This window comes from Ranitomeya imitator, chromosome 1 (genome assembly GCF_032444005.1).
Source record: "Ranitomeya imitator isolate aRanImi1 chromosome 1, aRanImi1.pri, whole genome shotgun sequence".
Classification (NCBI taxonomy): domain Eukaryota; kingdom Metazoa; phylum Chordata; class Amphibia; order Anura; family Dendrobatidae; genus Ranitomeya; species Ranitomeya imitator.
The window spans coordinates 597,348,622-597,370,413 of record NC_091282.1 but is presented as its reverse complement, the minus strand read 5'-3'; the positions used below and the strand labels follow the sequence as shown (position 1 = coordinate 597,370,413).

Below are 21,792 nucleotides of genomic sequence, written 5' to 3'. Positions count from 1 at the left end.
AAGGTGAAAAAAACACCAAGGTGATCATTTTTCTGTGGCCCCCGAATGAAGGTAGGAATTTCCAAATTGCCCCCGGCTGGAAAAAGGTTCCCCAGCCCTGCTAACTAACCCCAAGGGTCAACGATCTTTGCATTATTTTATTTGGCAAGGCAGAAAGGCAGCCGGTTATCTTGGATGTCACATTTCTTTTCAGTTGTCTCCAGACAAGAACCTCTATTGTCACCACTTAGGGTATGTTCACACGTTCCTGATTTCCATCCTTTTTTTTTCAGGACTGTTTTTTAAAAAACTGCAGCTCTTGGCAGAAAACGCAGGTCCTTTTTTTGGTCCTTTTTTGGTCCTTTTTTGATGCGTTTTTTGATGCGTTTTTTGATGCAGTTTTCTAGCCAGAGTCTGTGTGTTTTCTAGGAATTTTTTTAGGGTTAAAATGGCTGAAAATACCCTAACCCTACCCCTAACCCTACCCCTAACCCTAACCCTACCCCTAACCCTACCCCTAACCCTAACCCTACCCCTAACCCTACCCCTAACCCTATTCTAACCTTAGTGAAAAAAAAAAAAAATTCTTTATTTTTTTTTATTGTCCCTACCTATGGGGGTGACAAAGGGGGGGGGGGTCATTTACTATTTTTTTTATTTTGATCACTGAGATAGGTTATATCTCAGTGATCAAAATGCACTTTGTAACGAATCTGCCGGCCGGCAGATTCGGCGGGCGCACTGCGCATGCGCCCGCCATTTTGCAAGATGGCGGCGCCCAGGGAGAAGACGGCCGGACGGACACCGGGAGGCCGGGTAAGTATAAGGGGGGGGAGTTTAGGGCACGGGGGGGGCATCGGAGCACGGGGGGGGGGCATCGGAGCACGGGGGGGGTGACATCGGAGCACGGGGGAGGGGCATCGGAGCATGGGGGGTGGGATCGGGGCAGCCACACTCCACCCACGCACTTCCGCCCGCTTCCCCGCACTTCCTGCTGCAGCGCTTCTGCACCACGAACCGCAATAAAACCCGCAGATCTATTTTTGATCTGGGGGTTTTACTGCGGGTTTGACCTCACAATGGAGGTCTATGGGTGCAGAACCGCTGCTGTTTTACAAAAAGAAGTGACATGGTACTTCTTTTTTACCGCAGCTAATCAGTGCGGTTTTTTTTTTCAATTCAGGACCATGTGCACAGTGGGTCCTGTTTTCCATAGGGTACAGTGTACTGTACCCTGCATGGAAAACAGCCGCGGAACCGCAGCGGCAAAACCGCTGCGTTTCCACGGTAAAAAACGCACTGTGTGAACATGGCCTTAAAAAGTGAAAAGCGTACAGATTAGCCAGCTTCGGATGTCTTCTTTTCAAGGACTATTTGGGTGTGAGAAGGAAGGAGCCATGACCAACTAACTCAGGTTAAGTGGAGGAAAGCAGAAAGGTACCACTGGTACTTACAGTAAAAATGCAACAAACGAGCTGCTTATGTTTAACAAGAGCTACTTCGCCGAGACTGGGAGCCAAGGATGTGTTAGAGAAAAGATGTCTCCCAGATGCCAGTGTAAAAGCTGAGCACATGTGGGGATGAATAGACTAAAAGAAATGCATTAGGCAACTGGAGGATTACGACCAATCTCAAGCCAGACACACAACGCAATGCTTACATGCTTCAGCTCAAACAGGACTTTGCGGGTCAGTTCTATACGTTTCCGGTTGATGTACTTAACCGCGACAATATTACCCTGTAAAAGAGAAGAGGTTAAAGCCAAGCAAAATGCGGTTAGATCAGATCATAAAATAACATCCCATTAAGAAGGGTTACAGGTTATTCAGGATTGCTCCCTGGGGACCCATCTGGAGAATGAAGAAAATATGTTTTCTCACGAGAGTCAAAATATCAGGTTAATCAAGATATATTTGAGGAATTTTTACATATAGTACCTTGTAATATGCCGTCTTTGCAAAGATCTGGAACTGCCCTTCTGTCGTGAGCAGGGAACCATAATTGGAGCCTCTCTAGCATGGAAACAATATTATCAACAATTTACAGTGTACAAAACATGTCCTAATGGCAGCAAAAGCTATAAGAATTATGGCAATATGTAAGAGAGACGTGAGTAATGGAATGATAGAATCAGACGGAAGCAAGATGATAAATGCAAGTCTGAGAACGAGGACATGTGCCGAAGCTGGAGAAGAAATCACGTGTACAGAAAAAATTATGCCTCATGCTTGGGATGACTGTTGTGGGTTTGGCTTCAAACACGGTGTGGATTGATATAACTCTACACCTCAATCTAGTTCACCAGTGAAAAATAGTAACATCCAGAACAAAAAGATGTGAAGCAAAAAGAAGAAAATCCATTAGCGCAAGCCTCCAAGTAATGGGTTGCTCTGTAAATATTTTTGCAAACTGAAGCTAATTTCAATGGGCTTGTCATGTTATCTCCGCATTTGGACATATATTGTAGATTATGGGATAGAAATAGTAACCAAACATATTGAGTAAAGACATATCTTAGTCTTGCGACAAAGCGTTGGACTCAGGTGGAGGAAAGATAAGAAAAATGTTTAGTTTGGGTTAGAGACAAAGAAAATAAATAGAGAGAAATGTGCCAATGGTGGTCTGCAGATATGGAGATGACAAGATGAAGACCATGATGGAGGCAATGACATGTGGAGCAAGCAGGATGAAGAACATAGAAAGAACATAAAAATAAATGAATAATGGGTCACTCGGCTTGTAGACACGAAGATGAAGGCTAGTAATTCAATCTATTGATATAGGATATCCAACTAAGTCTCCATAAAAAAATTCAAAAAGTGCCATTAGTGGTTCCTATTGTTGTTTTTCTTTTCAATTTTGGCTGAGTTACGTTAAAGCTATTTCTAAGAACTAAGTCATTAGTCTCAAGGTGCCACCACAAAGATGTCAAACCTCCAACTATTATCTATGTAGATGAAGTTGATTTGAATGTAGGTAACACTTGTGACTTTTGGTTTGAGGCTTATTAAGACCTCAATAGGTAACCAATGTAGTATTTCCAAGGGGAAAACATCAATAACCCAATGGTTATTTGTTACAGAAAATTACTAAGGAATTTATGTAGGAGTGAAAACACCTTTATAATGGAAGCATAAACCAATGTAACTCGAAAGTCCAATACAAGCCACAAAGTATGAGACATGAGCAGAAGAAAAGACACAAGGGGTGCATCCTTCCTTGGTGGAAGTCTCCTATTGGATCGAGATCCGTACCTAGGACCAAAACATTTATTTAAACTTCTAGAGTAAAAAGTATAAAAAGACAGATTTGGGGTTGATTGCTAGAAAGCATCCATTGCACAGTAGTTGGGGAATTTTCTTCTATCGCAATGAAGATTGCCCAAAAGTGATGACACCCAATCGACACAAAATTGCATCAGTCCCGTGACCTAACTTGGAGAGGTAGAAAAGGCAAACCCAGTCGTAAGAAGTGTAATAATAGTATATTTTATTTATTAGAAGACAGAATGATACAAACAGGACAACATAACCTGTCCCTTCTCTGTACTGATGGACCCAGCCAAGGGTGGTCAATACAAAGTCCAAATCTGTCCTAACTAAAAAATGTCATAGGGCGCAAAACAAGCTTTTCTGAATTATTGAGGATTATTGTTGAAGGATAACTTGTAATCTCTATCATGCTGGCATCTCGGGGAGATGTATTAGATCTGCTTAGTAGGGCATAGCACTCCAGTGGCTTCATGGCCTACGTAGATGTCTCACAAGCCACAAATTGTAGCCCTCTATGTTTTTTGTCTGTACTTCTAACTTCCTATTCTAACCAAGACCTGCCCCTCCATCTCCATATCTTGTTGGACAGCACGATGAGATAATGTATGTTTTCTTCCTATATATGCAGATTGCTATGATTCCTGAATAACACAAATGACTGACTGAGCACATCCCAGAATGATTTCATAACTATGAGCCTGGCAAGTTAGGAAAAGCATAATTTTGCTATGAAACCCACTACCAGAAAACAAAAACTGATGAGTTTTGGTTGCTATGCCACATAAAATGACCAGGTCAGCAGGAAGGTATGCAGGACGCTTCTGGAGGAGTTACCAGTGATAGAGTGAGCTTGCTGCCTGCCCTGCGGAGGGTTTTCTCCATGTTGCTTGTCTGAATGTCTTCCCAGCGTACTTTCCAAAGCTCTGCAGCCAACTCTTTTTCCAAACGCAGCTTCCTAGGGAAAGAATGGTAGATGTTTTCTTCGCATGTTTTCATTATGAAATTGACCATGTGTTGGACAGACAGCTTTGGCCGTTATTAGCCTTGGGTGATATTTTTCTAGTATTCATCAAAGTAAATATACTGAGTAAGACTATAATATATTGGGTCTAATTTATCGCACAAGGCCAAGGCTTAATGACATCAAAGGCAACAGCTTGTGCAACTTTGGTGTGAATCGGCACAGCTCCTAATCAGGGCTTTCTGCATGTGGCCGTGTTTCTTGTTGCCTACACTTTCCCTGCATGTAGATTTAGTTGCATGTATACTGTACAGAGCTTATGATTCTCGATTTCCAACACATTCAACTTGGCCAAGTAGGCACAGCAATAATAAATTGGGTCCAAATAGTCCATCTATAATAACCTTCCATCTGAAAAATAATCAAAAATTAGCCTAAAACATTAATATATCTGTCTAAAAAATTTCGGACACAATTTTGACACAAATGTACAGTACTACTAAGGTGATAAATGCAAGTGTTCCAGACTTATGAGTCATGCTGTGTAACCCCACATGAAGGGTCTGTTGCCCATCCTATCATTACCCCCAGCCCATAGGGCCAGGTTTAATATTCAGCCAATAGTTTGATAAAATATGTAGGATTTCATCTTCCCCAGCAGCCTGGGTCCTGGTAGCTTTCCCTTCCTTCCTTCCCTTTGTGAAACTGTTAATTGTCCATGTCCCTGGAGTCTTGGATGTTTACAGTTTTTGCTTTTGAAGTCCCAGCCCATTGTGAGTTTCGGGGAGGAGGGGGCGGAGTTTCAACAGCGCATGCGTGGTCGAAAATGGCAGACCCGACGCACAAAAAAAGTTACATGGAACGTTTTTTTGTGCGTCGCGGCCGCCAAAAACACGACGCATCCATCGCATGACGGATGCGACGTGTGGCAATACGTCGCAATGCGTTGCTAATGCAAGTCTATGGATAAAAAAACGCATCCTGCGGGCAACTTTGCAGGATGCGTTTTTCCTCCAAAACGACGCATTGCGACGTCCGTCACACAACGCTAGTGTGAAAGTAGCCTTAATCTCGTAAGTCTTACACACAGAACAGGTGCAGCTGCTTTAATAGATGGGTCATTGTGTTATAAAGATAGAGAGATTGGGGCTAGATTACAATGGTACCGAAAGATACAAAATATGTATAAATTTGTACTACCCCAATTAGTTCATCCCAAGTCTACAGCTATGAGCAACAGCTGCCCTCGGAGATTTTTTCTTAATCCTATAATGCTCCCTCCTCCCACCCTTTTGGATTTTGAAAGCTGAAGTCAAGCAGCGATCCCTTCCAATTACGGCTCTCATGGAAACAAAATGTAGGTCTGGAGGCTCCAAAGGACACATCCCCTCCCTCCCATCTACCAGTACCCTAAGAATCCCAGTTTTCAATTAGCAGCTATAAGGCCGAGGCAGCAAGAACAGGAGATGAGAAAAGTAGAAGGGGCTGAAGCTTGTCTATTAGGAGGTAGCAGGAGAAGATAGAGGATACCTGTATATGAAGATGGAGGAGACTGCAATCGCCAAGAGGATGAAGCAGATCACTATCGACGTGATCTCCAGGATGGAGAAACTGGCTAATTAAAAAAAAATACAGGAATCATTAGGGATGGATCAACATATAAATGAAACAGCCAGGCTGTGGCATAGAACTGTTCACAAGCTATGCAGTCTACTACATGAAAATCTCCATAAATATCCAACATACCAATTCACTGCAGGACATCAATGTCTACACATGAATCCAACATGCACAGTACATGTCCTCCTCAGCAGTGTGAGAAAAGCTACACACAAATCCAACACAAGAAAACACAACATGTGAGAAGTGTATGGAACGTAACATGCAAACCCTGGGAAACATGACACAATCTACCCATGTCCTAGAAATCAAACATACAACCACTGAACAGCATGACAAATCTCATACACATGGTCTGGAACTCGCGAACAATGTGATGAAAACTACACATGCCCAACACAGAGAACATACATGTGATAGACATGAAGCACACATTTGTATCCGGCTAAGAGAACATACAAATGCAGATGGGAGAACTTGTTCGGAAAACGATCACTAATCTCAAATTCAGTACAAACGTAGCACATTCGGATCCGTGTTCAGATTCCGGAGCTTTGTCCCCCAGTCAGTAAAATTCGGTCACAGTTCAGTAAATCTTTGCGCTTCCACTAATGCTTTTGTTTAGAGCTTTGGCTAGGATAGTGATTCTGTATGATGAAGAGGGGGGGGGGGGGGGGTGCGGTTGGTAGGGGAACGTGTTTGATGAAGGGAGGATGTCAAAATAGCAGAGGAGTGTCATGTTCTTTTTTTTAACTTAATAGGTGCCGATTCTGACAGCCAGTCAGGGCACATAAACCATTCACTAAGCCAGGACACAAGGACTTCTGTCATTGACTGCAAAAGTCACATGTTCCTCTCCATATAAAAAGCAGACATGTTGCTTTGGCGCCATTTCGTCATTGTAGTAGCAGAGAGAGGCTGTTAAGGCTGCTGCAACTAGTCAGATAGTTAGCAAGGCGATTTATTGCCAGTTAGTTCAGCTAAAGAGGATAATAATGTTTTATGTATATTCTGTTTTATGTATGTATATTCTGCAGCGCTTTACAGTTTGCACACATTATCATCGCTCACGATCTCGATTCCCCATCAGTATGTCTTTGGAGTGTGGGAGGAAACCCACGCAAACACGGAGAGAACATTCAAACTCCTTGCAGATGTTTTCCTTGGTGGGATTTGAACCCAGGACTCCAGTGCTGCAGACCTTCCAGCATCTAACTAATTTCTGCTAATACTGTGGTGCAAGCAGGAGGCCAAATTTCCTAATCTAAATTGTTTATACTAATACTGTGGTGCAGGCAGCAGGCCACATTTCCTAATCTAAATCATTTGTGCTAATATTTTGGTGCAGGCAGCAGGCCACATTTCCTAATCTAAATCGTTTGTGCTAATATTGTGGTGCAGGCAGTAGGCCAAATTGCCTAATCTAAATCGTTTGTGCTAATATTGTGGTACAAGCATGAGGTCACATTTCCGAATCTAAATAGTTTATGCTAATACTGTGTGTTACGCTCATGCCCTGACTGGGTGGCGCAAGCGTGGGGATTGTGTCACCACTGTGCCACAAACCAGACTACCCTGGAAGGGGCGTGACTAAGCAGCTACCTTGGTCTTCACTGGAGCCTCTGATGATGTCAGGCTTGTGCGGCAGGTAGCTGCCAGGTACCACTCCAGGGCGATGTTTGGCTGTGGCAGCTGATCCCACTAAGGGACTGAACACTAATGACAGGTGCGAGTTAGTATGAACAGGCATGACTGGTACTCTGGTGGGCACAGCTGGCACTCTGGCAGGCACGGCTGGCACTCTGGCAGGCAGGCGGGCATGGCTGGCACACTTGTCAGGCACGCCTGGCACTCTTGGCAGGCAGACGGGTACGACTGGCACTAAGCAGGCAGGCAGGCATGACTGGCACTCTAGGCAGGCAGGCGGGCATGACTGGCACTCTAGGCAGGCAGGCGGGCATGGCTAGCAGGACTGGAACAGGTTCGGGTAGGACAGGAACATAGGCAGGTACGAGTAGGGAACAGATAGGAACCAGTTCAGACTGGAGGGACAGGAACTGCTTCAGGAGACATGAGAACATAGGCTGGAATGAGTAGGATAGGGGAGCAGGTAGGAACCAGTACAGATTGGAGAGACAAGGACGCACAGGGCACGAAGTGGGAGCAGAGCAAAGCTGCACGATGAGGAGAGCAGGACAGAGCCGCAGGAGGCGAGACTGGAGTAGAGCAGAAGCAGGAGGTGGAGCAGAGCAGAACCGCAGGAGGCGGAGCAAAGCAGAACTGCAGGAGGCAGAGAATGAGCAGAGCCGCAGTGGCGGAGCAAAAAGCAGTGCCACAGATTGTGGAGCAAAGAGCAGAGTCACAGGTTGCAGAGCAAAGAGCAGAGCTGCAGGTTGCGAGGCAAAGAGCAGAGGCGCTGGTTGCGGAGCAAAGAGCAGAAGGAATGAACACAAGGAAACACACAGCTGAATAGGAAAGGCTACAGACAGGGATACAGATGGACAAAGGTATATGACTTAGTTCAGACAGTGTCAATTACGGGACAAGGCACAGAAGCAAGGACACAGGTCAGGGTACAAAGCCCCACTGGGTGGCTGAAACGAGAGACACAGGACACAGGTACAGGACAGGGTACGAAGCCCTCCTGGGCAGCAGAGACAAGAGAAATAGCAGGACGGACCTGGCACCTCAGCAGCAAGACTCTAACTGAGAAAGTACATTGCTCAGGCATTCCCCTAGAGGTGGGGAAGCCTTAAGTACCTAAGGCCTTTTGGCAATTGGTTGGGGATACCTTAGGAAGGTACACACAGTCTCTATAAGAAACAGGAAGTGCCGGGGCTACCGCCCTAAGCCTACAGGTAGGAAGTATGCAGCAAGCAAGCACATGAGGCACAGGGCATGGAGCCGGCAGAAGACAGAACTCACAGCATAGCCCGGAGTGGTGAGCAAGAGGGGATATGGGAAGCCATGCAGTGATGCCGGCAGGAATGTTACACTGTGGTGCAGGCAACAGACCACATTTCCTAATCTATATCATTTGTGCTAATATTGTGGTGCATATAAGAGGCCACATTTCCTAAACTAAATCGTTTATGCTAATATTGTGGTGCATGCAGGAGGCCACATTTCCTAATCTACCGAATATACTCGAGTATAAGCCGACCCGAGTATAAGACGACCCCCCTAATTTTGCCACAAAAAACTGGGAAAACTTATTGACTCGAGTATAAGCCTAGGGTAGAAATGCAGCATTTACCGGTGAATTTCAAAAATAAAAATAGATAATTCTTGCCCCATAGCTGTGCCAAATAGTGCTCTGCACCGTTCATATTTCCCCATAGCTGTGCCATATAGTGCTCTGCACCATTCATATTTCCCCATAGCTCTGCCATATAGTGCTCTGCACGTTCATATTGTCCCATAGCTCTGCCATATAGTGCTTGCACCGTTCATATTTCCCCATAGCTGTGCCATATAGTGCTCTGCACCGTTCATATTGCCCCATAGCTGTGCCATATAGTGCTCTGCACCGTTCATATTTCCCCATAGCTCTGCCATATAGTGCTCTGCACCGTTCATGTTGCCCCATAGCTCTGCCATGTAGTGCTCTGCACCGTTCATATTTCCCCATAGCTGTGCCATATAATGCTCTGCACCGTTCATATTTCCCCATAGCTGTGCCATATAGTGCTCTGCACCGTTCATATTGCCCCATAGTTGTGCCATATAGTGCTCTGCACCGTTCATATTGCCCCATAGCTCTGCCATATAGTGCTCTGCACCGTTCATATTTCCCCATAGCTGTGCCATATAGTGCTCTGCACCGTTCATATTGCCCCATAGCTCTGCCATATAGTGCTCTGCACCGTTCATATTGCCCCATAGCTCTGCCATATAGTGCTCTGCACCGTTCATATTGCCCCATAGCTCTGCCATATAGTGCTCTGCACCGTTCATATTGCCCCATAGCTGTGCCATATAGTGCTCTGCACCGTTCATATTTCCCCATAGCTCTGCCATATAGTGCTCTGCACCGTTCATATTGCCCCATAGCTCTGCCATATAGTGCTCTGCACCGTACATATTTCCCCATAGCTGTGCCATATAATGCTCTGCACCGTTCATATTTCCCCATAGCTGTGCCATATAGTGCTCTGCACCGTTCATATTGCCCCATAGCTCTGCCATATAGTGCTCTGCACCGTTCATATTGCCCCATAGCTCTGCCATATAGTGCTCTGCACCGTACATATTTCCCCATAGCTGTGCCATATAATGCTCTGCACCGTTCATATTGCCCCATAGCTGTGCCATATAGTGCTCTGCACCGTTCATATTGCCCCATAGCTCTGCCATATAGTGCTCTGCACCGTTCATATTGCCCCATAGCTCTGCCATATAGTGCTCTGCACCGTTCATATTGCCCCATAGCTGTGCCGTATAGTGCTCTGCACCGTTCATATTGCCCCATAGCTATGCCATATAGTGCTCTGCACCGTTCATATTGCCCCATAGCTCTGTCATATAGTGCTCTGCACCGTTCATATTGCCCCATAGCTGTGCCACATAGTGCTCTGCACCGTTCATATTTCCCCATAGCTGTGCCATATAGTGCTCTGCACCATTCATATTGCCCCATAGCTCTGCCATATAGTGCTCTGCACTGTTCATATTTCCCCAAAGCTCTGCCATATAGTGCTCTGCACCGTTCATATTGCCCCATAGCTGTGCCCCATATAGTGCTCTGCACTGTTGATATTGCCCCATAGATGCTCCACATATATCTGTGCCATTGGTGCTGCTGCTGCAATAAAAAAAAAATGCCATACTCACCTCTCTTGCTTGCAGCTCCCAGCGTCCGGTCCTGGCGTCTCTCCGCTCTGACTGATCAGGCAGAGGGCGCCGCGCACACTATATGCGTCATCGCGCCCTCTGACCTGCACAGTCAGTGCAGATAGACGCCGGGAAGATGGAGCGGCGCCCGGCGGCTGGAACGGGGACAGGTGAATATTACATACTTACCTGGTCCCAGCGTCCGGCTCCTTCCCCCGTACAGCTGTCTTCGGTGCCGCAGCTTCTTCCTCTATCAGCGGTCACCGGCACCGCTGATTAGAGAAATGAATAGGCGGCTCCACCCCTATGGGAGGTGGAGCCGCTTATTCATTTCTCTAATGAGCGGTCCCACGTGACCGCTGAACAGTGGAAGAACTGCAGCACCGAAGACCATGGGACAGGCGGGGAGCGCCAGGATCGCTGGAAGCAGGTAAGTATGCCTCAGCGCCCTCTCCCCCTCACCCGCAGACCCTGCTACCCACCTTGACTCGAGTATAAGCCGAGAGGGGCACTTTCAGCCCAAAAATTTGGGCTGAAAATCTCGGCTTATACTCGAGTATATACGGTAAATAGTTTGTGATAATATTGTGGTACAGACATGAGGTCACATTTACAAATCTAAATTGTTTGTGCTAATATTATGGTGCAGGCAGCAGGCCACATTTCCTAATCGAACTTGTTTCTGCAAATATTGTGGTGCATGCAGAAAGCCACATTTCCTAATCTAAATCTTTTGTGCTAATGTTGTGGTGCAAGAGGGAGGCCACATTTCCTATTCTAATTGTTTGTGTTAATACTATGATGCAGGCCCCAGGCCACATTTTATAATCTAAATCCTTTGTGCTAAAGTGGTGCATGCAGGAGGCCACATTTCCTAATCTAATTAGTTTGTGCTAATACTGTGGTACAGGTATGAGGTCATATTTCCAAATCTAAATAGTTTGTGCTAATACTGTGGTGCAAGCAAGAGACCACAATTCCTAATCTAAATCGTTTGTGCTAATATTGTGGTACAGGTGTAAGCAGGTACCGGGATACAGGGATTGCAGAGCAAGGGTTAACAATAATGCAATTTAATTATAACAATAGGGAAAACTGTCAGGGAGACGACAGATAATTAACAAGTAGAAATGCAATATAACAACAGTCTTGTTATTAGGCCGCCGTCACACTTGCGAGTTTTACGGACGTATGAGCGCAGAAAATACGTTCGTAAAACTCGCAAAACAAACGGCACAATTATTCTCTATGCCCCTGCTCCTATCTGCTGTATTTTACTGATCCGTATTATATGGCTTTCTACGGCCGTAGAAAATCGCAGCATGCTGCGTTTGTCACCGTACTGCGCAAGAAATACGCCAATGAAAGTCTATGGAAGCCTGAAAAATACGGATCACACACGGACCAGCAGTGTGACTTGCGAGAAATACGCAGCGGTGTTAGAGAGAAAAGCCGGTAATTCATTGCGATGTACAGTAAAATCACACTGACAGCTTACAGAAGAATAGGTAGAATAAATGTGTACACATAGAATACTCCCAGGCTCGACTTCATAAGAGGCGCCCTCTGCTGGTTGTCATCATATGAACTCGAGCCTGGGAGCTTTCTAGGAAAGTTCCCACGATCTAGGAACAACCAGCAGAGGGCGCCTCACCGCAAATGAAGGTAAATATAGGTAATTGACCTACTTTACCTTCATTCCCCGGGGTTTTGCAGCCACGAACAAAGTTGCATTAGCAAAGCTCGTGGCTGCAAAATATTTTAACCCCTTCAGATGGATTTACATCGTTGGACTTTACAGATCTGCGGAAGGTAAGGATATTGTTGGTTTATTATGTTTTTTTTGTTACAGAACGAGGGTCTTCAGTGATTGGATTGCAAGCTCCCTTTTCCCACGGGTCCCTCATGTAACCCCAAACGGATCTCACTCCCATGCTTCCGCTGTATCTGCAGAGCACAGCGCACATCTGTCTCTACTCGCTGTCAGTGGGAAACTTCTGACCCTTCCCGCACTCTCCTCCCTCTTCTCCCCACGTCACCTCTCATCAAGTCCTGTCCGCTTCCCCATCCTTTCTCCCCGACAACACTGGACACAGCCCTGACAGTTCGAGACCCGGCATCATACAGGTACTTGCAGCCCGGTCTTCCTCCTTACACAGGTATGAGGTCATAGTTCCGAATATAAATCATTTGTACTAATACTGTGGTGCAGACTGCATTTCCTAATCTAAATAGTTTGTGCTAATATTGTTGTGCATTCAGCAGGCCACACTTCCTAATCTAAATTGTTTGTGCTAATGCTGTGGTACATGCCAGATGCTACATTTCCTAATCTAACTCGTGTTGGCTAATACTGTGGTGCAGGCTGTCACGATAATGTAAAAATGTCATATTGTGAATTTAGTTTCAGAAGGTTACATGGCTTTTCTGACACACTGTGAGCCATTCCGACCTCCCCCCCCCCCCTCTTCTTACTCTGCTTGCTGCCGGTGTGTGTAATTCAAAAACCCTCAGTAGAATCACAGAAGTTTTATGGCTTTTAGCTGCAAATACCATACTCTGTGAAAATTACTCATTCTCTCCTCCCAACCAATACCAGCCAAAACTGGTATAGCCACTTTCAATCTGCAGGCATTTCTTTGTTCTATTAAGGTGTTATATATGGGCACCAATCCTGGATAGAGATATAAGAATTATATATACCGGATATCCATCGATAGATCTAGCACTCACTGAAAGCGCTAGCAGCTAAACACAATGAGTGCAAAGCGTGGATTTCTCCATAAGCACGTCATGTAAGTACGCCGTTCTTACACTACATCATTGTAAATACACACCTTTACTTTGTTTTTCCCCACCTCATTGTAGTTTGTAAGCTCTCACGAGCAGGGTCGTCTTGTATTGTTAACATTGTTACTTATGACTGTTGTGTTTGAAGCTGTTAAACTGTAAAGCGCTGCGGAATATGTTGGCGCTATATAAATAAAGATTATTATTATTATTATTACACTTAAAAGAATCACCCCGATGTGGTGCACCTCTGGAACCTGGTGTATTTCGTATACAAGATTCATACAGCGAGATATGCGTAAAAATAGTTTTCATATTCTAAGTAAAGGGGAGGTGTCGGCCTCTAAGTGATGTCACCAGAGGGGGAGTGCCTTGGTTTTGGGCTAGGAATAACTTAGCAAGACAGCATTCTTGCAGTGTCTTTTGTCCGGGGTCCTGCTGCTCCACAGATGTGACATGCATCTTTGATGTATCTCCTGAGCACATGGGCAAACAGGAGATACATCTGATCTTACAGATCTGAACAACCTGTAAGTGTTCTTTTCAATTTTAATCCTTCTTTTATTTGTAATTGTAATGTACACATGTTTTGTCTTCTTTATAATATCTTTTTATACCTTGTAAACACTGCCTACCTTTTTTTGGAGTAAAATATAAAATTACTGGCTTGTCTCTCCATGCTCTAAACGAACTGTTGCATCCTCTGAAGTGAATTATGCTACTGATATGGGTTGGCTCCGGACCCGTTAAAAATTAAGAGAATCGGAGCTGGTGGCAGCATACTTTGTTCTGTGCATTTGGGAGGCTTTGTAGCGACGGCGTTGATAATTATTGTTCCTGCCTGCATGGGAGTAGTTATATCACCCTCGCTGCAGCGTGCCCAATACCCAGTACATAGCAGGCATCCTTTCTGGTGACGAATTACCCTAGGTGCAGTACCCTGACTGACCTGAAGGTAAGGGGGTGCCAGAGAGCTGCAAGTTCCAAACCAGAAGTGGGATATAGATAAATCCCCTTCAGAAGGCACCAGGGGCAACAAAAACAACCCGGTTCGTGACAAATTGGTGTGAGTGGTGGGGATGATTAAGGTATCTTCCCCATGAACTGTGGCATATTGGTGGGATCCCTGACATAGCCGGTGGGATCCGTGACATCTTGGTGGCAGCACGGTGGTATCCGTAACACAATCAAGAGGCCACATTTCATAATCTACAGTATATCCTTTGTGCTAATACTATGGTGCACACCAGGCCTCATTTAATAATCTAAATACTTTATGCTAATACTGTGGTGCAGGCAGCTGGACACATTTCCTAATCTAAATACTTTAGTTTGTGCTAATACTGTGGTGCATGCAGGTTGCCATCTTTCCGAAGAATCTAAATAGTTTGTATTAATATTGTTGTGCATGCAGCAGGCCACATTTTCTAATCTAAATCGTTTGTACTAATACTGTGGTGCATGCAGCAGGCCACATTTTCTAATCTAAATCGTTTGTGCTAATACTGTGGTGGAGGCAGCAGGCCACATTTCCAAGTCTAAATCGTTTGTGCTAATATTGTGGTGCACGCAGAAGTAACATTTCCTAATTTATATAATTTGTGCTAATATAGTGGTGCAGGCAGGATTCCACATTGCCTAATCTAACTTTTTTGTGTTAATACTGTGGTGCAGGCAGCAGGTTACATTTCCAAGTCTAAATCGCTTGTGCTAATGTAGTGGTGCAGGCAGGATGCCACACTTCCTAATCTAAATCCTTTGTGCTAATATCATGTTGCATGCGGGAGGCCACATTTCCCAATATAAATAGTTTGTGCTAATACTGTGGTGCAGGCAACAGGCAATCTAAGGATAGTTTCACATTTGTGTCTATGTGTGTAGCGTATCTTTCGCAAACACATGGTAACGCAGCATTTTTTATCCGCATCAGCTTACTCATGATGGCAAAAAAAGGCAGCGTTTGCATGCATTTTTGCATGCATTTGCACTTTTTATGCGCATGCGTTCGATATTTCCAGGAGGGCATGTCTCAATGGGTGTGTCTCAAAACAGTTCCTGGACATGCACAGTCCGAAATTTGCAAGCGCATCGGACGCATGTGTTCCCATAGACAGTAATGCATTTGTTAACGCACTCATCCGCATGTCGCATCGCCACGCCACACATCGCGAAAAATGCATGCGTACGCAAAAGCTTGTCCATGCGTACACCATGTTAAAGCTAGGTAAGCATGACACATGCGTATCTATGCGGATGGTACACTGCGCGCAATGATGCAAATGTGGCAGGAGCTGCATCGGATCTTACTCAATCAACATCTCCCCTGACCGCCAGCCTGGCGCTCTGTTAGCCTGTCTTCTCTGTATCTATTTGCAATATTGTGGTGCAGGCAGGAGACCACATTTCCTAATCTAACTCATTTGTGGTATTACTATGGTTCTGGCACCAGGCCACATTTCCTAATCTAAATTGTGCTAATGCTGTGGTGCATAAGTTGAATGAACTTGGCACTCAAAAAGGATGGTGAGAAGATAATTTAATGTGTAGTCCACACATAGTACAAAATTAGACACAAAACATCTTATATACCTCTCTGGATCCTGGTTAACCTGTTCAGTCTAGCCGCTATACTGCAGGTAAAAAGCGGAAGTAAAATAAAAATGGATCCCCAGACTGGTGCAAAATGCCCTTCAAAATTTGGAGATAAACTGCCATCCCCCCCGATCAGAAAAAATATCGGTCGGGATCCCATGGAATCTAATTATCTCCCTGATGAAAACTTGCGCCAAGGGTTTGAAATTTGGCAATGCTGGTAAAGCGATAAAATGAGACATTTTACTGAACCTATCTACCAGCTAAATAATTACCGTATTCCCTGCTGACACGGGTAGGTCTCTGATTAAATTGAGTGGCAAGTGAGTTCAAGGTTTTCTGGGAATCTCCAATGGTTGGAGAGCCCCCCACGGACGAGTATGAGAGGTCTTAGAATGTGTGCAGACAGTGCAGGTGAGTATATACTAATGGACATCCTTATGGGCACCTGTCCACCAAAAACGCAGAGTAAGCAGATCCGCGGTGGCTTTATTATCAGGATGTCTGGCCAACACTGAATCGTGAGGTTGACTGAGGATTCTAAGACTGACCCGAAGGAACAGTTTACCAAGTGAACAGGCAGCAGGGGCATCCCAATGAGCGTCAACAACCTCTCTTTCCAGACCGGAGCATATAGACGCCATAACCAACCCTTTTTGAAGACTAGGTACTGGTTCACACTTATCTCCTCCCCCAGGAAAACAACAGGATAAGGCATCCGACTTAATGTTTTCGTTCCCCGGCCTATAAGTACCAAAAACTTAAACCTGGCAAAGAACAATATCCATCTTGCCAGTCGAGGTGTTAGACCTTTTGCCGATTTCAAGTAAGGTATACCAGTTTTTTATGATCTGTGATTACCATCACGGGGTGAACTGCTCCCTCCAAAAAATGACACCACTCCTCATAAGCCCATTTGATTGCTAAGAGTTCCCTGTTACCAAAGTCATAATTTCTCTCAGCCGGTGACAGCTTTTTAGAAAAATACGCACATGGTTGCCATTTACCAGGAGATGCAACTTGTGATAATACCGCCCCCACTCCTATCTCAGATGCATCGATCTACTCAATAAAAGGCTGAGAGATGTCAGGCTGAATAAGAATCGTCGCAGAAGCATAAACACCTTTTCAATGTATCAAATGCCTTCCTGGCAGGACTGGAACACCTGGAGAATTCCATCCTCTTCCTGGTCATATTTGTAAGAGGTTTGGCTACTACTGAAAAGTTTTTTATGAATATACAGTAGGCGAAACCTAAAAATCTTTGTAACGCCTTCAAATCCTCCCGACGATCCCAATCCAATACCACCTGGACTTTCGCTGGATCCATGAAAAAATCGGTGGCAGACAACACATAACCTTCTCAGGTTTGACATGCAATTTATTGTCACAGGGTGTGTGTAAGAACTGCCTGACATGTCCCTGGTGTGACTCAAGGTCAGGTGAATAAATTAGTATGTCATCCAGATAGATTGCTACAAATCTGCCTACCAGGTGACTAAAGATTATTATTATTATTATTTATTTATATAGCACCATTGATTCCATGGTGCTGTACATGAGAAGGGGTTACATACAAGTTACAAATATCACATACAGTAAACAAACTAACAATGACGGACTGATACAGAGGGGCGAGGACCCTGCCCTTGCGGGCTTACATTCTACAGGATTATGGGGAAGGAGACAGTAGGTTGAGGGTTGCAGGAGCTCCGGTGTTGGTGAGGCGGTAGCTCTGGTGTTGGTGAGGCGGTAGCTCCGGTGTTGGTGAGGCGGTAGCTTCGTTGGTGATGAGGCAGCAGCGGTGTCAGTGCAGGCTGTAGGCTTTCCTGAAGAGATGAGTTTTCAGGTTCCGTCTGAAGGATCCGACTGTGGTTGATAGTCGGACGTGTTGGGGCAGAGAGTTCCAGAGGATGGGGGATATTCGGGAGAAGTCTTGGAGGCGATTGGACGAGGAGCGAATAAGTGTGGAGGAGAGGAGGAGGTCTTGGGAGGACCGGAGGTCACGTGAGGGAAGATCTCAAGAGATTAGTTCAGAGATATATGGAGCAGACAGGTTGTGGATGGCTTTGTAGGTCAGTATTAGCAATTTGAACTGGATACGCTGAGGGAATGGGAGCCAGTGAAGAGATTTGCAGAGGGGGGAAGCGGAGGAGTAGCGAGGAGAGAGATGGATTAGTCGGGCAGCAGAGTTAAGGATGGACTGGAGAGGTGCAAGGGTGTTAGCAGGGAGGCCACAGAAAAGGATGTTGCAGTAGTCAAGGCGGGAAATGATGAGGGCGTGCACAAGCATTTTAGTAGAATGGGGGTTGAGGAAAGGACGGATCCTGGAGATATTTTTGAGCTGGAGGCGACAGGAGGTGGAAAGAGCTTGGATGTGTGGTTTGAAGGACAGGGCAGAGTCGAAGGTTACTCCGAGGCAGCGGACTTCGGGTACAGGGGAAAGCATGATGTCATTGACTTTGATAGATAGGTCAAGTAAGGAAGATTTGTGGGATGGAGGGAAGATGAGTTCAGATTTGTCCACATTGAGTTTGAGGAAGCGAGAGGAGAAGAAGGAGGATATGGCTGATAGGCACTCTGGGATTCTGGACAGCAGAGCGGTGACGGTAAAGATGTCATTTATAAAGTGCTGAAAGACAGCGGGTGCATTCCTCAACCCAAAAGGCATCACCAGATTCTCATAGGGCCCCTCAGGCATATTGAATTCAGTTTGCCACTCATACCCCTCTTTGATGAGGGCCATCTTGGAGAACCATTTGGCCCCTACAATCTGGCTAAAGAGACTGCTTCACCTGACCCGGGGGGGTCACTGTCTTGCTTCTGGGTAAGGACCGATGAGCAATAGGTATAGTATATAGTTACTTTAACTAAATACATTTGCTCCATGGAATGACACACTGCACTATAGCATCTTTTTTTTTTGTTTTTTCCCCCTCTTTCCCTTTCTGGGTAGTTTGCGGGGCATGTGCAATTTTGCAATAGACACTGGTTGCAGCACCTTCATGCCTCAGGTGGGATACGCCTTATCAGGTTTTCGCACAGTCTTTTGAATTATGATGCACATTTTGATACAAATACATATATAGATATGATTGCCTGACCTAGTGCCTTTTTGACCGATATTGGTGCATTGACATAATAACACTGAATCCATGTGATTGTTTGATATCATGTGCGAGTGCATGGTTATACAACTATAGACAGTGACCTCAATACCTCTGTGTTTCCCTGAATGTATTTTTGTATTGTAATGTTTTTTATACATATCTTTTGATAGGCAAATAAAATTACAAAAAAATTGTATATGCACTTGTGTACTCCGTGTCCTCCTATTTTGTTAATCTGGCTAAAGAGATCTGGAATGAGAGGGAGCGGATATGGATCACTGACAGTGATCGTATTGAGTTCCAGGAAATCCAGGCAAGGGCGTAACCCTATATTTTTTCTTAACATAAAAGAACACTGTGGCAATGGGGGATGAGGATGGTCTGATATGATCCTTAGACAGGCTTTCCGTGACATAGTCCTTCATGGCTTGTCTCTCTGGACCTGAGATGTTATATAGTCTGCTCTTGGGCAGCTTGGCAGCAGGAACCAGATTAATGGCGCAATCATAAGGATGATGGGGAGGGCGTTCTTGGCTCCCTTGCTCAGAGAACACATCCTCAAAATACGACAGGTAACTAGACACGGACTGGGTATCCACCCCAGCCAACCGAGTACCCAAGCAGTGTCCTTGACAATACACACTCCATTTAGCTATTTCTTGAGTCTGCTACAGGATTGTGCAGAGTGAGCCAAGTAAGTCCAAGTACCACAGGTGAAGCCAAACCATCTAGCACATAACAGTCCAACACCTCATTGTGAATGGCTCCCACCTGAAGCTTTAAGTCTCGGATGACATGAGTAAAGTGCCCCAGTCTTAAGGGGGTGGAGTCGATGGTATTTATGGGTATATGTCTGGACAGTATGTGGGAAGAAGCCTTGGACCTGGACGAACCTAGCGTCAATCAAATTAAACCCCACTCCACTGTCCAGAAATGCAGACATGTCCACTAGTGATGAGCGAGTATACTCGTTGCTGCAGATTTTCTGAGCATGCTCGGGGGGGTCTCCGAGTATTTGTAAGTGCTCGGAGATTTAGTTTTTGTTGACACAGCTGCATGATTTACAGCTGCTAGCCAGCATAAGTACAGTTAGGTCCATATATATTTGGACAGAGACAACATTTTTCTAATTTTGGTTATAGACATTACCACAATGAATTTTAAACAAAACAATTCAGATACAGTTGAAGTTCAGACTTTCAGCTTTTATTTGAGGGTATCCACATTAAAATTGGATGAAGGGTTTAGGAGTTTCAGCTCCTTAACATGTGCCACCCTGTTTTTAAAGTGACCAAAAGTAATTGGACAATTGACTCCAAGGCTATTTCATGGACAGGTGTGGGCAATCCCTTCCTTATGTCATTCTCAATTAAGCAGATAAAAGGCCTGGAGTTGATTTGAGGTGTGGTGCTTGCATTTGGAAGGTTTTGCTGTGAAGTAAACATGCGGTCAAAGGAGCTCTCCATGCAGGTGAAACAAGCCATCCTTAAATTGCGAAAACAGAAAAAACCCATCCGAGAAATTGCTACAATATTAGGAGTGCCAAAATCTACAGTTTGGTACATGCTGAGAAAGAAAGAAAGCACTGGTGAACTCATCAATGCAAAAAGACCTGGGCACCCACAGAAGACAACAGTGGTGGATGATCGCAGAATAATCTCCATGGTGAAGAGAAACCCCTTCACAACAGCCAACCAAGTGAACAACACTCTCCAGGAGGTAGGCGTATCAATATCCAAATCTATCATAAAGAGAAGACTGCATGAAAGTAAATACAGAGGGTTCACTGCACGGTGCAAGCCACTCATAAGCATCAAGAATAAAAAGGCTAGACTGGACTTTGCTAAAAAACATTTAAAAAAGCCAGCACAGTTCTGGAAGAACATTCTTTGGACAGATGAAACCAAGATCAACCTCTACCAGAATGATGGAAAGAGAAAAGTATGGCGAAGGCGTGGTCCAGCTCATGATCCAAAGCATACCACATCATCTGTAAAACACGGCGGAGGCAGTGTGATGGCTTGGGCATGCATGGCTGCCAGTGGCACTGGGTCACTAGTGTTTATTGATGATGTGACACAGGACAGAAGCAGTCGAATGAATTCTGAGGTATTCAGAGACATACTGTGTGCTCAGATCCAGCCAAATGCAGCCATACTGATTTGTTTGTCGTTTCATACTACAGATGGACAATGACCCAAAACATAAAGCCAAAGTAACCCAGGAGTTTATTAAAGCAAAGAAGTGGAATATTCTTGAATGGCCAAGTCAGTCACCTGATCTCAACCCAATTGAGCATGCATTTCACTTGTTAAAGACTAAACTTCAGACAGAAAGGCCCACAAACAAACAGCAACTGAAAACCACCGCAGTGAAGGCCTGGCAGAGCATCAAAAAGGAGGAAACACAGTGTCTGGTGATGTCGATGAGTTCAAGACTTCAGGCAGTCATTGCCAACAAAGGGTTTTCAACCAAGTACTAAAAATGAACATTTTATTTAAAATTATTGAATCTGTCCAATTACTTCTGGTCCCTTTAAAAACAGGGTGGCACATATTAAGGAGCTAAAACTCCTAAACCCTTCAACCAATTTTAATGTGGATACCCTCAAATGAAAGCTGAAAGTCTGAACTTC

At 44.9% G+C, this 21,792-nt stretch overlaps 1 protein-coding gene across 3 annotated transcripts in view; it reads right to left on the bottom strand.

Annotated features, from left to right (window-relative positions):
• The window catches only part of NPR1 (natriuretic peptide receptor 1), a 288,426-nt gene that overhangs the window by 26,558 nt on the left and 240,076 nt on the right, over positions 1-21,792 (bottom strand). For all 3 annotated transcript variants that reach the window (XM_069768091.1, XM_069768105.1, XM_069768098.1), the window contains 4 exons: positions 5,743-5,827; positions 4,086-4,206; positions 1,917-1,991; positions 1,640-1,717 (listed from right to left, as the gene is read on the bottom strand). In XM_069768091.1, coding sequence (XP_069624192.1) covers positions 1,640-1,717; positions 1,917-1,991; positions 4,086-4,206; positions 5,743-5,827 — 359 coding nt within the window. The remainder of the gene's footprint in view (positions 1-1,639; positions 1,718-1,916; positions 1,992-4,085; positions 4,207-5,742; positions 5,828-21,792) is intronic.